Raw genomic sequence first — 20,716 nt, forward strand, 5'->3', positions numbered from 1 at the left:
TGAATTGATAAAGAAGTTGGGGTCAACGCTTTATTGGTTTCTGATGCAGCTGGAATCATTTAGTCACTTGTCAGTACACTTGTAAAAAAGATTATAAAAAAAACTTATAATTATGAGTATATCTAGTTGTCATACTAGGCATTCTATATTATACTACAACAGTCTAACTGAGTATGGATGTTGTGTTTGTTGAATGTTCCAGGCAGGTTCCAGAATGTTCTTCAGCTGCTGAACCTCTTCTTGTGTTGGGTAATGGCAGCTGGTTTAGCAAGCTTTGGCGCTGTGGCAACGTCTGCAGGGATATTGGGTTTGGGAGGCTGTGACTTTGGCTCCTTGTAGACAACCCTCTGGTCCGTTCTGCTCTCCAGAGCCAGGTGGACAAGCCTCTTGTACACTTTCTTCACCACCCACTGCTTCAACCTCTTGCAGAAGATTTGTTTGTACTGCAAGTCTCCTGGAAAGACTGATCATGAAGATGTGTAACCATCCAACAAACCATGTTCATCTGTAAACAAAAAAGGGCACAATAGACTGCTATGTGTTTTGTTAAACTCAGTCAATAATGGGGCATTGAGATGGGCTGTTAGCAAAGATGTGTAAAGTTTGATGGGGTAAATAGTCCAGTCGTGTATTGTTGTGTATGAGCACTTACAGTTGTGCTGTTGAGTAGACAAACACTGCCAACAATAGAGTGAATAGGCTAGAAGAGTATACTAACAGCCCCTCTTCCCCATGCCAAATAACTGACTGCAAGGGTGTGAAACATTTGAGGAGCACTTGTCTTGTAGACAGTTTAGTGCAGGGCTATTTAACTACACTGAACAAAAATATAAACACAACATGGTGAGTGGTGTAGTGGTCTAAGGCACTGCATCGCAGTGCTAACTGGGCCACTAGAGATCCTGGTTCGAATCCAGGCTCTGTCGCAGCCGGCCGCGACCGGGAGACTCATGGGCGGCACACAATTGGCCCAGCGTCGTCCAGGGTAGGGGAGGGAATGGCCGGCAGGGATGTAGCTCAGTTGATAGAGCATGGTGTTTGCAATGGCAGGGTTGTGGGTTCAATTCCCACAGGGGGCCAGTATAAAAAAAAAATGTATTCATTAACTGTAAGTCGCTCTGGATAATGGTGTAATGGTGTTGGTCCATGAGCTGAAATAAAATATCCCAGACATTTTCCATATGCACAAAAAGCTTATTACTCTCAAATGTTGTGCACAAATTTGTTTACATCCCTGTTACTGAGCATTTGTCCTTTGCCAAGAGAATCCATCCACCTGACAGGTGTCACAAGAACGGTGAGCAAAAATCCCAGAACCACACGGGGGGACCTAGTGAATGACCTGCAGAGAGCTGGGACCAAAGTAACAAAGCCTACCATCAGTAACACACTACGCCGCCAGGGACTCAAATCCTGCAGTGCAAGACGTGTCCCCCTGCTTAAGCCAGTACATGTCCAGGCCCGTCTGAAGTTTGCTAGAGTGCATTTGGATGATCCAGAAGAGGATTGGGAGAATGTCAGATGAAACCAAAATATAACTTTTTGGAAAAACTCAACTTGTCGTGTTTGGAGGACAAAGAATGCTGAGTTGCATCCAAAGAACACCATACCTACTGTGAAGCATGGGGGTGGAAACATCATGCTTTGGGGCTGTTTTTCTGCAAAGGGACCAGGACGACTGATCCGTGTAAAGGACAGAATGAATGGGGCCATGTATCGTGAGATTTTGAGTGAAAACCTCCTTCCATCAGCAAGGGCATTGAATATGAAACATGGCTGGGTCTTTCAGCATGACAATGATCCCAAACACACCGCCCAGGCAATGAAGGAGTGGCTTCGTAAGAAGCATTTCAAGGTCCTGGAGTGGCCTAGCCAGTCCCCAGATCTCAACCCCATAGAAAATCTTTGGAGGGAGTTGAAAGTCCGTGTTGCCCAGCGACAGCCCCAAAACATCACTGCTCTAGAGAAGATCTGCATGGAGGAATGGGCCAAAATACCAGCAACAGTGTGTGAAAACCTTGTGAAGACTTACAGAAAACGTTTGACCTGTGTCATTGCCAACAAAGGGTATAAAACAAAGTATTGAGAAACTTTTGTTATTGACCAAATACTTATTTTCCACCATAATTTGCAAATAAATTCATAAAAAATCCTACAATGTGATTTTCTGGATTTCTTTTTCTCATTTTGTCTGTCATAGTTGACGTGTACCTATGATGAAAATTACAGGCCTCTCTCATCTTTTTAAGTGGGAGAACTTGCACAATTGGTGGCTGACTAAATACTTTTTTCCCCCACTGTATATATATATATATAAGAGGAACAAAGTAAAACCTTTTAGCCTTCTCGCTCTGTTGGGAAGTTGACCTATTTTAAGAACTTTGATTGGTTGATGCGCTGCTACTAATACTGGAAATATAACTGTATATTTCATGCTGGTCAGCTGGTCATGCTAGAATAGTGGTTAAGTGGCTTGTGTTTTCTTATGGGAAAAGCTAACAGCTGCTATGCTTAAACCTTTGTAAGTATGGACCCATAGCATTTACTCCCAGACCAGCTTGAAGTTCTTACCAGTACATTGTCACAAAGCTGAACCTGCCAGACAAAGAACACACAGTATATCAAATACCAACTCAGTATATCGTTCTCAGTGAGCATCACAAAGTATAGCACCTGACCCAATGATAAAACAGCAGGCAGTGTTTGAGCTAGAATTGTGCTTACAAGAAATATGCCACAAAGATTGTCTATATTCACTTTAGGGTTTCTCAAAGTTAACGTGTTAATAACAAGACCATGTGCCTGTAGTCAAAATCATGTAAAAGTTATACCCAATATTACCGGAGCTGTGTTTTTTCTTTCTGCCGAGGATTCGTGTGCAAGTCGGGGCCTTTTTTAAACTACTCACGAGCTGCTATATTTTGGTTTGACAACAAACAACATTGTTTAGCTAGCTAGTCATGTTACCTAGCAACCTGATAACTTGACCACTGACTAGGCTATGCACACATTTAGATGGCACAGGAAGAACTGAAAAGAAATACGCTACTCAAAGAGATGCTTCAAAGGTAAGCGGCATATGCAAGAGTGGGGTGTGTATGATCGTGTGTGTAAGTGAGCGGAGTAAGTGAGAGAGAGGGTGTGGGAGGGAGGAAATGTGTGTAGGCCTATGTGTGTAAAGTTATCTGAACAGTACAGATGGTTACAGTGTTTTCATAAAATTGTTGGACAAGTTTAAAAGCTCTTCGTTCTTTGTATCCATTTCACACATTTAGAATGTCTGAAGCTTTAACAGTTCTTAAAGCTGTGTGTGTTTGTGTGTGTGAGAGAGAGAGATATTTCTCTCTCTCTTTGCTATGCGCAAATTAAACTTGAAGAACATTGATAACGGGGAGTAGGCCTACTTGGGAGCATTAATAGCTGTATGAAAAGGCTGTGAAAACATTTGTATGTAGATAATGTTCTTTCCGACCCTAACAATCAAAGCATGGTATGCCTGTAACTCAATGCACTGCTTTTGAAATGAAAACATCTTTCTTTAGGGCAAAATTGACCAAATTCAAAAACGAACCCATTAACTCAATTAATTATTTTTAATTGTTAGACAGCCGTAATTAACTTGTACCTGCAACATCTGTATGCTCAAATAAATATAAAAAAATAAACGATTAAATATAGTCATTTGTTTTCTCTGCAGCTGTTGTGGAGCTGTCACTAGTCCACCATTCTCTAACACATGCGGATATAGGGGTGTGCCGAGTACTCGGACAAAAAGGTTTTTGTCCAGTACTCGGCATATGTTGTAACAGATATGGAGAATTTTCCGAATACGATTATGATACAATTATTATTTATTATTATCCAGCACACATCGCTCTCATGTTACTCAAACAGTGCTAAGTACTGTGCGCTCTAAATAACTCAACTGGCTAGTTTTGCTGTCTGTAAAGAAATGGGTGGGCTGTAGATTGATCCTGCTGCGACGATTGGATAGTGCGCAGCTGTATCTCCATTCACTTGCTCTTCATCACTTGATAATTTCACTGGTCTCTTCTACTCCGTTGTTTTACCCGGATCATTTCGATTGCTACTGCCTGCTGCTAGCTACTATGATAAATCCGTTCGCGTGGACATTTGCTAGCAAGCTATCAATGCGCATAATATCTAATATCAACAAGCGGAGCGAGGGTAGGAAAAAAAAAGCCTCACACACAAAGCAAAAACCACACTTTCTCGAAGCACTCTCTACATTATATTTCTTTCTCCCTCTCCTTTAACACTTTACTTGATTTGAAGGGTAACAAAATATGGGCTTCATGACACATTCATAAGCCATACACAACGCATCCATGTCGTACAAAATAACAATTTCATTGCATTTCATGAATGCAAGTTGACATAGGATCATTATTGTAACATACAGTGCCTTGAGAAAGTAGACACCCCTTCACTTTTTCCACATTTTGTTGTGTTACACCCAGAATTTAACATGTATTAAATTTAGATTTTGTGTCACTGGCTTACACACAATAAATTCCCCATAATGTCAACGTGGAATTATGTTTTTATAAATGTTAATTTAAAATGAAAAGATTAAATGTCTTGAGTCAATAAGTATTCAACCCCTTTGTTATGGCAAGCCTGGATACGTTCAGGAGTAAAAAATGTGCTTAACAAGTCACATATAGTGAACAAAAATATAAACGCAACATGCAACAATTTCAAAGATTTTACTGAGTTACAGTTCATATGAGGAAATGAGTCAATTCAAATACGTGCATTGGGCCCTAATCTATGGATTTCACATGAATGGGAATACAGATAGTCACAGATACCCTAAAAAAAGATAGGGGCGTTGATCAGAAAACCTGTCAGTATCTGGTGTGACCACAATTTGCATCATGCAGTGCGACACATCCCCTTCGCATTGAGTTGATCAGGCTGTTGATTGTGGCCTGTGGAATGTTGTCCCACTCCTCCTCTTAAATGGCTGTGCGAAAATGCTGGATATTGGCGGGAACTGGAGCACACTGTCGTACACGTCAATCCAGAGCATCCCAAACATGCTCAATGGGTGACATGTCTGGTGAGTATGCAGGCCATATAAGAACTGGGACATTTTCAGCTTCCAGGAATTGTGTACAGATCCTTGCGACATGGGGCCGTCACAGTATCTCTGTGCATTCAAATTGCCATTGATAAAATGCAATTGCGTTCATTGGCCGTAGCTTATGCCAGCCCATACCATAACCCCACCGCCACCATGTGTCACTCTGTTCACAATGTTGACATTAGCAAACACGACGCCTACACGTGGTCTGCGGCTGTGAGGCCTGTTGGACGTACTGCCAAGTTCTCTAAAACGAGCTGGCTTATGGTAGAGAAATGAACATTCAATTCTCTGGCAACATCTCTGGTGGACATTCCTGCAGTCAGCATGCCAATTCAACGCTCCCTCAAAACATTTGTGGCATTGTGTTGTGTGACAAAAATGCACATTTTAGAATGACCTTTTATTGTCCCCAACACAAGGTGCACCTGTGTAATGATCATGCTGTTTATTCAGCTTCTTGATATGCCACACCTGTCAGGTGGATGGATTATCTTGGCAAAGGAGAAATGCTCACTAACAGGTATGTAAACAAATATGTGCACAGAATTTGAGAGAAATAAGCTTTTTGTGCGTATGGAAAATTTCTGAGATATTTTATTTCAGCTCATGAAACATGGTATCAACATTTTACATGTTGTGTTGATATTTTTGTTCAGTGTAATAAGTTGCATGGACTCACTCTGTGTGCAATAATACTGTTTAACATGATTTTTGAATGACTACCCCACACATACATACCCCACTCATACCATTCTGTAAGGTCCCTCAGTCGAGCAGTGAATTTCAAACACAGATTCAACCACAAAGACCAGGGAGGTTTTCCAATGGTAGATGGGTAAAAAAAAAAAAAAAAGCAGACATTGAATATTCCGCTGAGCATAGTGAAGTTATTAATTACACTTTGGATGGTGTATCAATACACCCAGTCACTATAAAGATACAGGTGTCCTTCCTAACTCAGTTGCCGGAGAGGAAGGATACCGCACAGGGATTTTACCATGAGGCCAATGGTGACTTTAAAACAGTTACTGAGTTTAATGGGTGTGATAGGAGAAAACTGAGGATGGATCAACAACATTGTAGTTACACCACAATATTAACCTAAATGACAGAGTGAAAAAAAAGAAGCCTGTAAAGAATGAAAATATTCCAAAACATGCAATAAGGCACTAAAGTAAAACTGTAAAAAATGTGGCAAAGAAATGAACTTTATGTCCTGAATACAAAGTGTTATGTTTGGGGAAAATCCAACACAACGCATCACTGAGTACCACTCTTCATATTTCCAAGTATGGTGGTGGCTGCATCATGATATGCGCAAGTTTGTCATCGGCAAGGACTAGGAATTATTTTAGGATAAAAGGAAACCGAATAGAACTAAGCATAGGCAAAATCCTAGAGGAAAACCTGGTTCTGGCTGCTTTCCAACAGACACTGGCAGGCAAATTCACCTTTCAGCAGGACAATAACGTAAAACACAAGGCCAAATATACACTGGAGTTGCTTACCAAGACGACATTGAATGATCCTGAGTGGCCTAGTTACAGTTTTGAGTTAAGTCTGCTTTAAAATCTATGGCAATACTTAAAAATGGCTGTCTACCAATGGTCAACAACCAACTTGACAGAAATTGAAGAATTTTTTAAATAATAATGTGCAAATGTTGCACAATCCAGGTGTGGAAAGCTCTTAGAGACTTACCCAGAAAGACTCACAGCTGTAATCTCTGCCAAAGCTGCTTCTACAAAGTATTGACTCAGGGGTGTGACTACTTATGTAAATGAGATATTTCTGTATTTCATGTTTGTTTTTTTAATCAAAAATGTCTATAAACATGTTTTCACTTTGTCATTATGGGGTATTGTGTATAGATGGTTGAAAAGAAAAATCAATTTAATCCATTTTGAATTCACAACAAAATGTGGAATCAGTCAGACTTACCCAGAAAGACTCGCAGCTGTAATCATTGCCAAAGGTGCTTCTAACAAGTATTGATTCAGGGTGTGAATACTTATGTAAATGAGATATTTCTGTACTTCATTTTCAATACATTCGCAAACATTTCTAAAAACATTTTTCACTTTGTCATTATGGGGTATTGTGTGTAGATTGGTGAGGGAAAAAAATCTATTTAATACATTTTGAATTCAGGCTGTAACGCAACAAAATGTGGAATAAGTCAAGGGGTATGAATACTTTCTGAAGGCACTGTAACAAAAATATAAACTTGCCATAATTATGACATACTCATATACTTATGAATGTTGTGTAAGGGTTATGAATGCGTAATGAAGTACCCTTCAACATAAACCACTCACAGCACTTTTCAACTCCCTTCCTGATTCTACATGCACAGTTCCCTTACAACATTCTCTAATTGCATATTGGGGTAGAAGTTGCCCTTAATAGATCTAGGATCAGATAATCCAACTCCAATCCCTTACTTCAACCATCAGGTGAATGAAAAAAGACCTGACCCTATATCAGAGGTTAGGGGCAACTTCCACCTACCCCCTAGGGCAAGGGTGTCAAACTCATTCCATGGAGGGCCTAGTGTCTGCTGGTTTTAGTTTTTTCCTTTTAATTAAGACCTAGACAACTAGACGAGGGCAGTTCCTTACTAATTAGGGACCTTAATTCATCAATCAATTACAAGGGAGGACTGAAAACCCGCAGACACTAGGCCCTCCGTGGAATGAGTTTGATACGTGCCCTAAGGCAACACCTTCTCACAACATTGTCTAAGCATTTTCTATGGCCGATGCCTCACTCGTTGTGGACGTCTTGACTGTGTCCTCGATGGCTGAGACAGAGGCGGAAGCCATCATTGACTCTATGGCTGAGGCAGTGGCTGAGCTGGAAGCCATCATTAACTTCTTGACGCTGCTATCCATGGAGGAGGAGGAAGTGGTAGTGGACTTCTTCACCGTTTGGATGGTCTTCTTCCTCTTGACGTGGAGGATCTCCATGGCATCTAGATTGACTCCCGACTGTTGGAACTCCTTGCTGGTCTCAACCTGCTCTGACGCCTGCTGCTGCTCCTCCATCTGCTGCTGGTGCTGGAGCTGATGGATGAAAATAGAGTTTGGGCGTGTTTACACCTTCAATATGTCGTTTTGTGTATGACCCGACTCATTTCAGATAGAATTGTGAGTATTAGGTCTGTCATTCTCATTGAAAGCAAGTCTGATAAGTGGTAGTTCAAATCAAATCATAAAATCAAATCAAATTGTATTTGTCACATGCTTCGTAAACAACAGGTAGATCTGTGAAATGCTTACTTCCCAACAGTAAAAAAAGAAAAATAATATAAAAATAATAACACAAGGAATAAATACACAATGAGTAATGATAACTCTGCTATATACACGGGATACCACTACGGAGTCGATGTGCAGAGGTACGTGGTAATTGAGGTAGATATGTACATATAGGTAGGGATAAAGTGACTAGGCAACAGGATAGATAATAAACAGTAGCGGCAGCGTATGTGATGAGTCAAAAGAGTTAGTGCAAAAAGGGTCAGTGCAGATAGTTAAATAGATAACCAATAGCTACCCGGACTAACTATTTAGAAGTGTTATGGTTTGGGGGTAGAAGCTGTTCAGGGTCCTGTTGGTTCCAGACTTGGTGCATCGGTACCACTTGCCATGCGGTTGCAGAGAGAACAGTCTGACTTGGGTGGCGTTCAATCTTGGCCAAAGAGTTCAATCTTTATTATTATTATTATTATTATTATTATTATTATTATTATTATTATTAGACCAGAGAATCTTGTTTCTCATGTTCTGAGAGTCCTTTAGGTGCCTTTTGGCAAACTCCAAGCGGGCTGTCATGTGCCTTTTGACTGAGGAGTGGCTTCCGTCTGGCCATTCTACCATAAAGGCCTGATTAGTAGAGTGCTGCAGAGATGAATGTCCTTCTAGAAGGTTCTCCCATCTCCACAGAGGAACTCTGGAGCTCTGTCAGTGACCATCGGGTTCTTGGTCACCTCCCTGACCAAGGCACTTCTCCCCCGATTGCTCAATTTGGCCGGGCGGTCAGCTTTAGGAAGAGTCTTGGTGGTTCCAAACTTCTTCCATTTAAGAATAATGGAGGCCACTGTGTTCTTGGGGATCTTCAATGCTGCAGATATTTTTGGTACCCAAAATATTGGTACCTGGGTCTCAATATGACCTGGGTCTCAATGTGAATAATACCATGTCTAGACGCACCGAGCCATGAACAGATAGTCATCTTTACTGCATACAATATAATATGCAATTATTATGATTATATACAGAAAAGCATGCTGTATTTTGTAATGTCTCTCTCTCACCATCATCATGTGATGGTACTGGGCAATGGCCTCCTCAGTGCTCACTCCCTCCCTCAGACCCAGCTCTGCAGCCCGCCGGGCCATCTCCACCTTATGAGAGCCAGGTGGGGTCCAGCCCACACCCCTGATCCAGTTCAGATCTGACTTGTAGTCCACCTGCAACAGACCCCGTGGGGGGGGGGGGGGGGGGGGGGGAGGGGCACAACTCAATATTAGGAAGGTATTCCTAATGTTTTATACACTCAGTGTATATACAGTACCAGTCAACAGTTTGGACACACCTACTCATTCAAGGGTTTTTCTTTTCTTTTTAATATTTTTTTTACATTGTAGAATAATAGTGAAGACATCAAAACTATGACATAACACATATGGAATCATGTAGTAACCAAAAAAGTGTTAAACAAATCAATATACATTACTGTTCAAAAGTTTGGGGTCACTTAGAAATGTCCTTGTTTTCGAAAGAAAAGCAATTTTTTTGTCCATTAAAATAACATCAAATTGATCAGAAATACAGTGTAGACATTGTTAATGTTGTAAATGGCTATTGTAGCTGAAAACAGCTGATTTGTAATGGAATATCTACATAGCGTACAGAGGCCCATTATCAGCAACCATCAGTCCTGTGTTCCAATGGCACGTTGTGTTTGCTAATCCAAGTTGATCATTTTTAAAGGCTAATTGATCATTAGAAAACCCTTTTGCAATTGTTTTTGCACAGCTGAAAACGGTTGTGCTTATTAAAGAAGCAATAAAACAGGCCTTCTTGAGACTAGTTGAGTATCTGGAGTATCAGCAATTGTGGGTTCGATTACAGGCTCAAAATGGCCAGAAACAAATAACTTTCTTCTGAAACTCGTCTCTTTGCTTATTTGAGCTGTTCTTGCCATAATATGGACTTGGTCTTTTACCAAATAGGGCTATCTTCTGGATACCACCCCTACCTGGTCACAACACAATTTATTTGGCTCAAACGCATTAAGAAGGAAATAAATTCCACAAATTAACTTTTAACAAGGCACACCTGTTAACTGAAATGCATTCCAGGTGACTACCTCATGAAGCTGGTTGAGAGAATGCCAAGAGTGTGCAAAGCTGTCATCAAGGCAAAGGGTGTCAACTTTGAAGAATCTCAAATATAAAATATCTTTTGATTTAACACTTTTTCGATTTGTTTAACAAACAGCCCCCCCCCCCCACACACACACACAATCACGCACACACACACCCGTGTCCACTCACGTCACTCTGCAGCTTGTAGGCCTGCTTGGCGTGTTGGACGTTGAGCTGCTGGGAGTCAAATGTGTAGTCATGGAGCCTCTGGCGGTAGGTCTGGTTGCTGGCCAGAGCTTGGCTCTTCTTGGCCTGCTGGAACTCAGGCTGGTCGGCATGCATCTTAAACTGGGAGCGCGTCTCTTGAGCCTGCCTCTTGTACCCCTGGCTGCTCTGGAGCTTGCTGGCAGCCAGGGAGTGCACCATCTTTGGGTCATCCTCGACACTGAGCAGCCCCACCTGCTGGCCCTTCTCCTTCACAAAGGCTTCCTTGTAGCGGAACTGAGGGTGCAAAGACGGGACCATTTTAGAGAATCGCCCAATTCCACTTGGCTCTACTCCCTATGATTTTGTGGAGAACTATAAGCCCTCTCATTACATTACATTTTGCTCATTTAGCAGATGTTCTTTAGCCCGGTCCCAGATCGGTTTGTGCTATCATTCTACTACTTGCCACTCCTTGTCATGCCAAACAGTTTTGCATGAGAAGGAGTGGCATGATGGCACAAACAGACTGGTACCCAGGCTACACACTTAGACAAAAGTGTTCTTTAAGGGTTCTTTGGTAAGGGTGATGGTTCTATGTGGAACCATGATTACTATTGTTTTACTAAAATATTAGATCAGCTTAATATTGCAACTTCCATCAATGTAATTGTCTGCATCACTTCCAATCCCCCATGTTTTATTTATTTATATATATATATATATATACACATACACACACACACATACACATACACATACACACACACATACACACCCACATACATACATACACACACCTTTAAAAAATATATATATTCCCCTTTATTACTTTCCAACCCTGCCACCACTTCCCCACTTGGAGTAAACTAGTGAACAACAACACCTAGGCCTCTACTTCCAGCCCATACCCACCATCCACATCTTATGGACACAGCCAATTCTACAATAATTACATTTTGTTTGTTCTTTCTCCTGAACTTCTTCTACTCTCAACCTCTCCGATCATTTTCATGATGTCCATCCAGTTTGCTTCTGTATGCCATATCTTTCTAACTGTGCTCCTTCACAAAAGCTCCCAACCTACAACCCATACACTTATTATGGACACAGCGTGCCTACATTATTAGTTATCTTGTTATTGTTTGTTGTTAGTTGTTATTAGTCCCATTCTTCAATTCCATTCAACACCTCCCATCTATCTTTTAACACAATCCACATAGGATTTCTATTTGCCATATATATTTCAAATGTACTGTCTCATTGTTTCTACAGATTGTGAATTGAAAATAAACATTTTTGCTAATAGTATTATTATGTTATTGATCGATTGACTATGACTTTTCAGATCACCCAGTAGTGCTATCTGCAGGGTTAGCTCCAGGTAAATATTGCAATCCTTTAGCCATTCCTGGACCTGTGTCCAAAAACAGGCTATAAATGGACAGTACCAAAACAAATGATCTAATGATTCTGTCTCTTTGCAGCAAAATCTGCAGAGCTGGGAAGATTGTATCTCCCATATAAATAACATTCTATTGGTAGCAAGAATTTTATATAATCATTTAAATTGAAAGATTCAAAGTTTTGAATCCGGTGTCGTTTTGCATATCAGTTCATAAACACTATGCCATGGGATCGGTACGTCAAAAATCTCTTCCCAACTATTTTGCAATCTATATAGGACGGCTGTCAATCCTTTGGTCCTTAAATGAAACTGATATACTTTTTTATTTATCACAGTTTTCCTTAACCAATTATGTTCTTTAATGCAAGGCCGACAGTTTTAGGACCACTATTGTTTTCGCTATATATTCTACCTCTTGGTGATGTCATTCGGAAACACAATTTCAATTTTCACTGCTATGCGGACCACACACAGCTGTACATTTCGATGAAACATGGTGAAGCCCCAAAATTGCCTACCCTGGAAGCCTGTGTTTCAGACATTAGGAAGTGGATGGCGGCAAATGTTTTACTTTTAAACTCGGACAAAACAGAGATGCTAGTTCTAGGTCCCAAGAAGCAAAGAGATCTGCTGTTGGATCTGACAATTAATCTTGATGGCTGTACAGTCGTCTCAAATAAAACTGTGAAGGACCTCTGCGTTACTGTGGACCCTGATCTCTCTTTTGACGAACATATCAACACTATTTCAAGGGCAGCTTTTTTCCATCTCCGTAACTAACATTGCAAAAATCAGAAACGTTTTGTCCAAAAATGATGCAGAAAAGCTAATCCATGCTTTTGTCACTTCTGCAATGCTCTACTCTCTGGCTACCTGGATAAAGCACTAAATAAACTTCAGTGCTAAATACGTCTGCTAGAATCTTGACTAGAATCAAACAATTATATAATATTACTCCAGTGCTAGGCTCTTCCTGTTAAGGCTAGGGCTGATTTCAAGGTTTTATTGCTAACCTACAAAGTATTACATAGACCATCTCTCTGATTTGGTCCTGCCGTACATACCTACACGTACGCTACGGTCACAAGACGCAGGCCTTCTTATTGTCCCTAGAGTTTCTAAGCAAACAGCTGGAGGCAGGGCTTTCTCCTATAGAGCTCAATTTTTATGGAATGGTCTGCCTATCCATATGAGAGACGCAGACTCGATCTCGACCTTTAAGTCTTTACTGAAGACTCATTTCTTCAGTAGGTCCTATGATTGAGTGTAGTCTGGCTCAGGGGTGCGAAGGTGAACGGCTGGCCCCCCTCTCTGCATTAGGATTCTCTGCCTCTGACCCTATTATGGGGGCTGAGTCACTGGCTTACTAGGGCTCTCCCATGCTGTTCCTAGGAGGTGTGCATCACGTCGTGCCAGGCTTTTTTTCACTATACTCGACTTGAGTGGGTTGAGTCCAGTTTTGCGTCCCCTCGGGCTTGTGCGTTGGGGGAGATCTTTGTGGGCTTTACTCAGCCTTGTCTCAGGGTAGTAAGTTGGTGGTCTGTTAATATCCCTCTAGTGGTGTGGGGGCTGTGCTTTGGTAAAGTGAGTGGGGTTATATCCTGCCTGGTTGGCCCTGTCCAGGGGTATTGTCGGACGGGGCCACAGTGTCCCCCGATTCCCCATCTCAGTCTCCAGTATCTATGCTGCAATAGCCTATGTGCCGGGGGGCTAGGGTCAGTCTGTCCAATCTGGTGTAATTCTCCTGTCTTATCTGGTGTCCTGTGTGAACTTCAGTATGCTCCCTCAAATTCTCTCTCTCTCGCTCTCTATACCTTGTCCCGGACCTTCTGTTTTCGACCCTCTCGCTCCCTCTCTACCGCACCTGCTGTCTCGACCTCTGAATGCTCGGCTATGAAAAGCCAACTGACATCTACTCCAAATGAAAAAAGTTGCCAGTGCGAAGTGATGTGCATCGAAGTGATGCCACCTCGCTACTGGAACAGTTATTTGAGATCATTTGAAACGGGGCACAATTTGGCGAGTTGAAATAAAAAAATTGTCAGGGTTCTTTTCGATATACAGACGTTCGATTTAGTTTATTCTGCATGTTCTTTGGAATTTTCTAAATGGACAATTCCACATTGAACACTGCATGGTGATGAATTACGGCCACAACATATGTTTGGTGAGTAGGCGTAGGCTTAATGATTCTGATGAAAATACGCTCTTTGTCTTTATCAAACAAATGTTTTTGCATATTTTCAGTATGGAATTTGTTTAGGGGGGGTTATAGCCTTGCCCTAAGCTAACCAAATCTAAATGGCACTAGCAGTTCGCAAAATAGCCTAAGCGGAAAATAGACTCAACGCAATTATTCCAAAACTGCAGCTCGTTATTGGAACACATATTTCCTTACTTTAATCAACCAGTCCATTTTGAATTTGTGATAAAACTGTCATCATTTGGCAAGGAATGTGTATCCCATCAGTTACATACGCTTTTATAGGCATTTATTTCTGTAGACCTAACGGAAGCTTGTGTGCGCACTCAGGACGCATGTGTAGAGGAGCAGTCAGAACGCAATTGAGTGAGTGAGACACAGAGGGTAAAGGGAATTTAGGGAGAAGAATTGCATGATGCTTGGGGGCTTTGTTTATTTTTTGTTGAGTCCGGCAAATGCATATTTAGGCCTATGGAACACTAGAGTCAAAGCAAATTAAAGTTGTCTTTAAGATAAAAATAATACAATTAATGAAAAACACATTCCACCAAATGGTTTTACAGTATTTTTAATTTTTAAAAATCTCTGTTTAAAGAACGAGTTTTGATGTGCGTCGAGGATGCCCATCCCTACCTCAGACATGGATTTTTTTGGGGGGAAGCACTGTCACAGTGTCACCATTAACATGTTTAAAACCTGTCTCAGCAGCATATATATATTTGATGCTACAAGGATAGAAATGGCTTATTTAGTCGATATTACTTAACAAGCAAAGCAGAGCTGTTTTATTTTAAAATAAATCATATGGAATAAGGTTTTGAAGTGTCTGTCCTACATCTAGGAGATGTAAGAAAGCTCTGGAATTTTCTTTTTTGGACACATATTTAACCCCTTATTTTTGTTGGCACAAAACTACCTCCATACTTCCATTGATTTGTATGGGTTACCTTCAGACGAGTCCCGTGACACTTGTGGGGGTCATAGAGAAAAACACCATCGTGTTCGTGAGAGTCTCATCTTTCCATAGAAGGGTCATATTCATTTATAGCCCCAAACGGTTTGGACGCTACAGACAGAAGTTGGCACATCAGCGTTACCGAATTCAGACGAGTCCCGTGACACTTGTGGGGGTCGTACAGCAAAACGGAGAACACCATCGTGTCCATAGAGTGGTCATAGGCCAAAACGTTCAGAGGCTACAGAAGTTTTTATGAGTAGACCGAATTTCGGGATGTTTCATGGTCTGACAAACACCGCTGTAGCTCGGCCATCTTCCACCGCAGATGCGGAAGGCCGACATAGGCGAATGCGGCATATTGAGACGCATATTGAAACAGATATCTCTAGCTTAAATTGACAGATTTTGATGGGGATTTTTTTATTATGTTACTTAAATTGGGGTGCATCATAGACTCTAAATGATTTAAACACCAGTGGTGCAACTAGTGCTTTCTAACTGCACTGAACCACAACAGTGGCGGGAGGGAAGCAGGCGACAAGGGGAGCCTACGCCTATGCATGCCGTCATGAAATGGATTAGCGCAAGCCCTACCCATGTAATGAAGTAAGGCCTTAAGGATTACATGCACAGGGTATTATTACCAAATATAACTATCATGAGGTTGTGCTGAAAGGAATATTTTAAGGTTAATTTGATTTAATTTCAAAATACATGTTGCTTGAAATAAAGTTCCAATTTGTTTCCTTCATGTTATGTATCATCCTGGTGTAATTAATATGCAGTTCAACATTATCACCACAAGGGGTTAGCCAGGGTTTCTGTTAGCCGGTAAATCCCGGCTTTTGGCCTATATATATTTTTTAAAGCCGATAAGTACATTTGTTGTCGGCCAAATTGTCCAGGAGAAAAAAATCCATTGCAAAATAATACTTTTTATTCATTGATGGAAATATCAGTCAATGTGCTCCAACTTCAAAAGCAAATATACTTCATAGTCTAATAAATCCTCAAGCTAATACATCCTCAATTAGTATTGGGTGTGTGTGTTTCTATTTTTACTCACACAAAAGAGCCGATGTCCTCATAGGGGACTTCAGCTAAGTGTACCCGGACTAGGCAAAATTGCCTGCTGAGAGGGGATTCTTTCTCCAAAACAGAGTAAAGACAACCTCAAGATTGCGCCTTCTTGAGGACAAACAACGAGGCTGATGCGCATCGCAAGCTGCTCCAAGGAGTTGGACAGTTTTGACTTCCCAACAGCAGCGGCTCACTTTGAGCAGGCGAAGGACCCGCCGCAAACGCAAGTAAATTAGAGGAAATGATTGTGTTCGTCAGGCCTGATCCTAGCAGTTCTGCTGCCGCTCTAGTTCTGCTGCACCCCTGTGTAATGTAAAGTATAACGATTAGGAATGGATTGATAGACTAGAGTAGAGTAATGATGTGTATCATACGCAATTGGTGCATTTCAGATGCGCTTATTCAGTAGCACTTGGAAACAAGACATCATTGCCAACTATTCACATTGGAGAGTTACAGTGCATTCGGAAAGTATTCAGACCCCTTGACTTTTTCCATATTTTGTTACGTTACAGCCATATTTTTTTTCTCATCAATCTACACACAATACCCCATATTGAAAAAGCAAAAACAGTGTTCTATTTTTATTTGTGCAGATTTACTAAAACAAAAAAACATAAATACCTTATTTACATAAGTATTCAGACCCTTTGCTATGAGACTCGGTATTGAGCTCAGGTGCATCCTGTTTCCATTGAACATCCTTGAGATGTTTCTATAACTTGATTGGAGTCCACCTGTGGAAAATTCAATTGATTGGACATGATTTGACAGGATTGTATTGAGGCACAGATCTGGGTAAGGGTACCAAAACATTTCTGCAGTATTGAAGGTCCCCAAGAACACAGTGGCCTCTATCATTCTGAAATTGAAGAACTTTGGAACCACCAAGACTCTTCCTAGAGCTGCCTGCCTGGCCAAACTGAGCAATCGGGGGAGAAGGGCCTTGGTCAGGGAGATGACCAAGAACCCGATGTTCACTCCAGAGTTCCTCTGTGGAGATGGGAGAATCTTCCAGAAGGACAACCATCTCTGCAGCACTCCACCAATCAGGCCTTTATTGTAGAGTGGCCAGACGGAAGCCACTCCTCAGTAAAAGGCACATGACAGCCTGCTTGGAGTTTGCCAAAAGGCACCTAAAGACTCTCAGACCATGAGAAACAAGATTCTTGTGTCTGATGAAACCAAGATGGAACTCTTTGGTCTGAATGCCAAGCATCACGTCTGGAGGAAACCTGGTGCCATCCCTACGGTGAAGCATGGTGGTGGCAGCATCATGCTGTGGGGATGTTTTTCAGCAGCAGGGACTGAGAGACTAGTCAGGATCGAGGGAAAGATGAACAGAGCAAAAGTACAGAGAGATCCTTGATGAAAACCTGCTCCAGAGCACGCAGGACCTCAGACTGGGGTGAAGGTTCACCTTCCAACAGGACAACGACCCTAAGCACCCAGTCAAGACAAGGCAGGAGTGGCTTCGGGACAAGTCTCTGAATGTCCTTGAGTGGCCCTGCCAGAGCCCGGACTTGAACCCGATCAAACATCTCTGGAGAGACCTGAAAATAGCTGTGCAGCGACACTCCCAATGCAACCTGACAGAGCTTGAGAGGATCTGCAGAGAAGAATGGGAGAAACTCCTCAAATACAGGTGTGCCAAGCTTGTAGCGTCATACCCAAGAAGACTTGAGGCTGTAATGGCTGCCAAAGGTGCTTCAACAAAGTCCTGAGTAAAGGGTCTGAATACTTATGTAAATGTAATATTTCAGTAGTTTTCTTAAATAAATTTGCCTAAATATTTAGAAAAACCTGTTTTTGCTTTGTCATTATGGGGTATTGTGTGTAGATTGATGAGGGGAAAAAACGATATCATCAATTTTAGAATAAGGCTGTAACGTCACAAAATGTGGAAAAAGTCAAGGGGTCTGAATACTTTACGAATGCACTGTACAATGTTGCAACTAAGCAGCCAACTGTCTATAGTAGGAAACAGAGTTGTTATCAATAAGACACGTATATCACACATGACACGAGTCACGACCCCATGATAGTTCAAATTACAATAAACATAACATTTATTAACATCATCAAGTAGAACTGTAAAAAGAGTAATAGAATTTGAACTTTGGAAACAAGTGCTTTCGTAAATGCATGGCGCGGGCCTCGTTTCACAGGAGCATGGTAAAATAAGCTTTCTCGCAATGAACCAGCCTTAACGAATTTTGTTTATTTACATATCGAATTTTATTGTCCAACCTTAGTTTTATAATTTCTTAATTTTGTGGCCGCCTAGAGTGTCCTCTTTCAACTGCTGTGTTGCTGAATCGCAGCGGGAATGGGGAGTGGTTAATTTTAACCTGCTGCTTAAGTTCTACTAACCTGCTACGAAAAGTCAAATCTAACGTTAATTTAACAAAAGCTGGATCCTTTCTAGCCATGACCTGCCAGCCCTGGTGTTCGTAGACAGCTATGTTTTGTTATTTATTAGGCCTAATTCAATTGTTCATGCCTAGACTAAATTAAATTAGAGAGGCCTAGATTGTATTTGAAAACAGCTGTTTTGTTATTTATTCATTAAAATGTTCATAACAATAGCCTATTAGGACAGGTTGTTCGCAAATTATACAAATATTATATTTTGGACAGGTTGTTCGCAAATTATACAAATATTATATTTTGAAGTTATGTTTTATTACTGGATAGGCTAAATGTTTTTTTCTTGATTTCAATCATATTCATTTATTATTTATAGCAGGGATGAAGATGCAATGGGCAATGTTTTGCTTTTCTATAATGTTGGTATAAGAACATCGTTCTACTTCATTTTATTACAACTTTACAGGCTAATTTCTATTCTGTTAAGATTAATTACAATAATCTAAATGTGATTTTGAGCACCATGGGTGGACGCCCTAATGCGTTACGCACCCAATGCATATGGATGTCCGGTACATTTCTCAAATATCTGGTAAATAAAAATCTTGCCGGTCATGTTGCCGGCTGCAAATTTTCCTAAAGGAAACTCTGGTGTCAGCACTAGCTTTTGTATTATAGTCTAGCATTACTACATGTAAACAAACCACTAGCTAGGTTTTGTAACGTGAGGTCGATAATACATGCTTAGCACAAGCTAGATGTTCATTAAAACTACAGTATGTTTCTTAATTGAAACTAAGTGGGCAATACACCTGGGTAAAATATAGTTGCGTTTTGGAGGAAGCAGACTAGCAGCTAGGAGAGACAGATTGGTGAGGGGGGAGAGAGAGGTTGATAGTGGGGTAATTACTGCTGCTAGCTAACTTTTGGTGTAAACAATGTGGCTGTCAAACACTGGGCTCTTATTCTAGCTACATTTAGTGGGGAACCTCTTGGTTGCGCGTGTATAGAATGTGTTATTGTTTTGCCAGATGAAAAGGTCTATAGCACCAAAAAGGGTTCTGCTATTGTTACTAGCCAAATAACCCTTATTTGGCACTATATACAACAATTTGTGTAGACGTTCTTATCCAGAGCGACTTACAGTCAGTGCATTCAACTAAGGTTGGTGGGTTGTTCCAAGAAAATAAGGCCTTTTGCGTCCCTTTGGATATTTTAAGTAGAAATTGTGCACCGGTATTGAATTTTAAAAGCCTGTGATATTAAATGAAGTGCCCTTTAATATAGATCACATGCTGAATTCAATAAATATGTGAATAAAGGCTTGCTAAAGTGCCAAAATTCTGCATTTTGACATGTCCCTCCGTCAACCCTGTGTCAATTCTAGGAAGATTTTAACCGACTTAATCCCATAATGTCTCAAAGTTTCACCATCATTGTAAAGCCCTAGTTATTTTGTTGCTTTGACAAAGTCATTTCTGAAGATTATTATGTGATTAGTGATTCATTTAAATCTGTCCCTCATTTGAAGGTCAACCCTGCTACGTCAACAGAACTCACGTTTTAATATGGTGAAACTATTCCTTTAAAAAAAACATCTAATAGTCCAATCATAGAGTAAAAGCAGCTGAGCTGGTTATACTCTTTTTGGCCTTTTTCTGGTGTTTTGTGTTGGAAAACTGAGCTGGTTGTGCATAACAAGTTAACCCTGTTACACATAGACAGGCTATAAATGTTTTAACCAACAACAACAAAAAATGGTGAAGCTTGCAATCAATTGACCCTTCACTAACCCCGCCTCAGAATTTTGGGCAACCAATGGCAGCGCTCCAATGGAAAACAAGTCTGACACCTTGGACAAGCTCACGTTCGAAACACATGAAGCCATAAATGCGTTTTTTGTCAGAAATCCCTTCTGGAACATGTGCCTTAATAACAAATTTTGTATTCCATCCATAAATATGAATACAATTGTTAAATTACGAGCCTAGTTGGTTTAGCCATGG

At 40.9% G+C, this 20,716-nt stretch overlaps 1 protein-coding gene across 1 annotated transcript in view; it reads right to left on the reverse strand.

Annotated features, from left to right (window-relative positions):
* Window positions 1–221: 221 nt before the first annotated feature.
* The window catches only part of nrap (nebulin-related anchoring protein), a gene marked incomplete at both ends in the record, with an annotated part of 172,762 nt that continues 152,267 nt past the window's right edge, over window positions 222–20,716 (reverse strand). The window contains 4 exons of the mRNA XM_084141430.1: window positions 222–454; window positions 7,884–8,178; window positions 9,432–9,587; window positions 10,677–10,988. Coding sequence (XP_083997556.1) covers window positions 222–454; window positions 7,884–8,178; window positions 9,432–9,587; window positions 10,677–10,988 — 996 coding nt within the window. The remainder of the gene's footprint in view (window positions 455–7,883; window positions 8,179–9,431; window positions 9,588–10,676; window positions 10,989–20,716) is intronic.

This window comes from Coregonus lavaretus (genome assembly GCF_964263955.1).
Source record: "Coregonus lavaretus genome assembly, chromosome: 25".
Lineage (NCBI taxonomy): Eukaryota > Metazoa > Chordata > Actinopteri > Salmoniformes > Salmonidae > Coregonus > Coregonus lavaretus.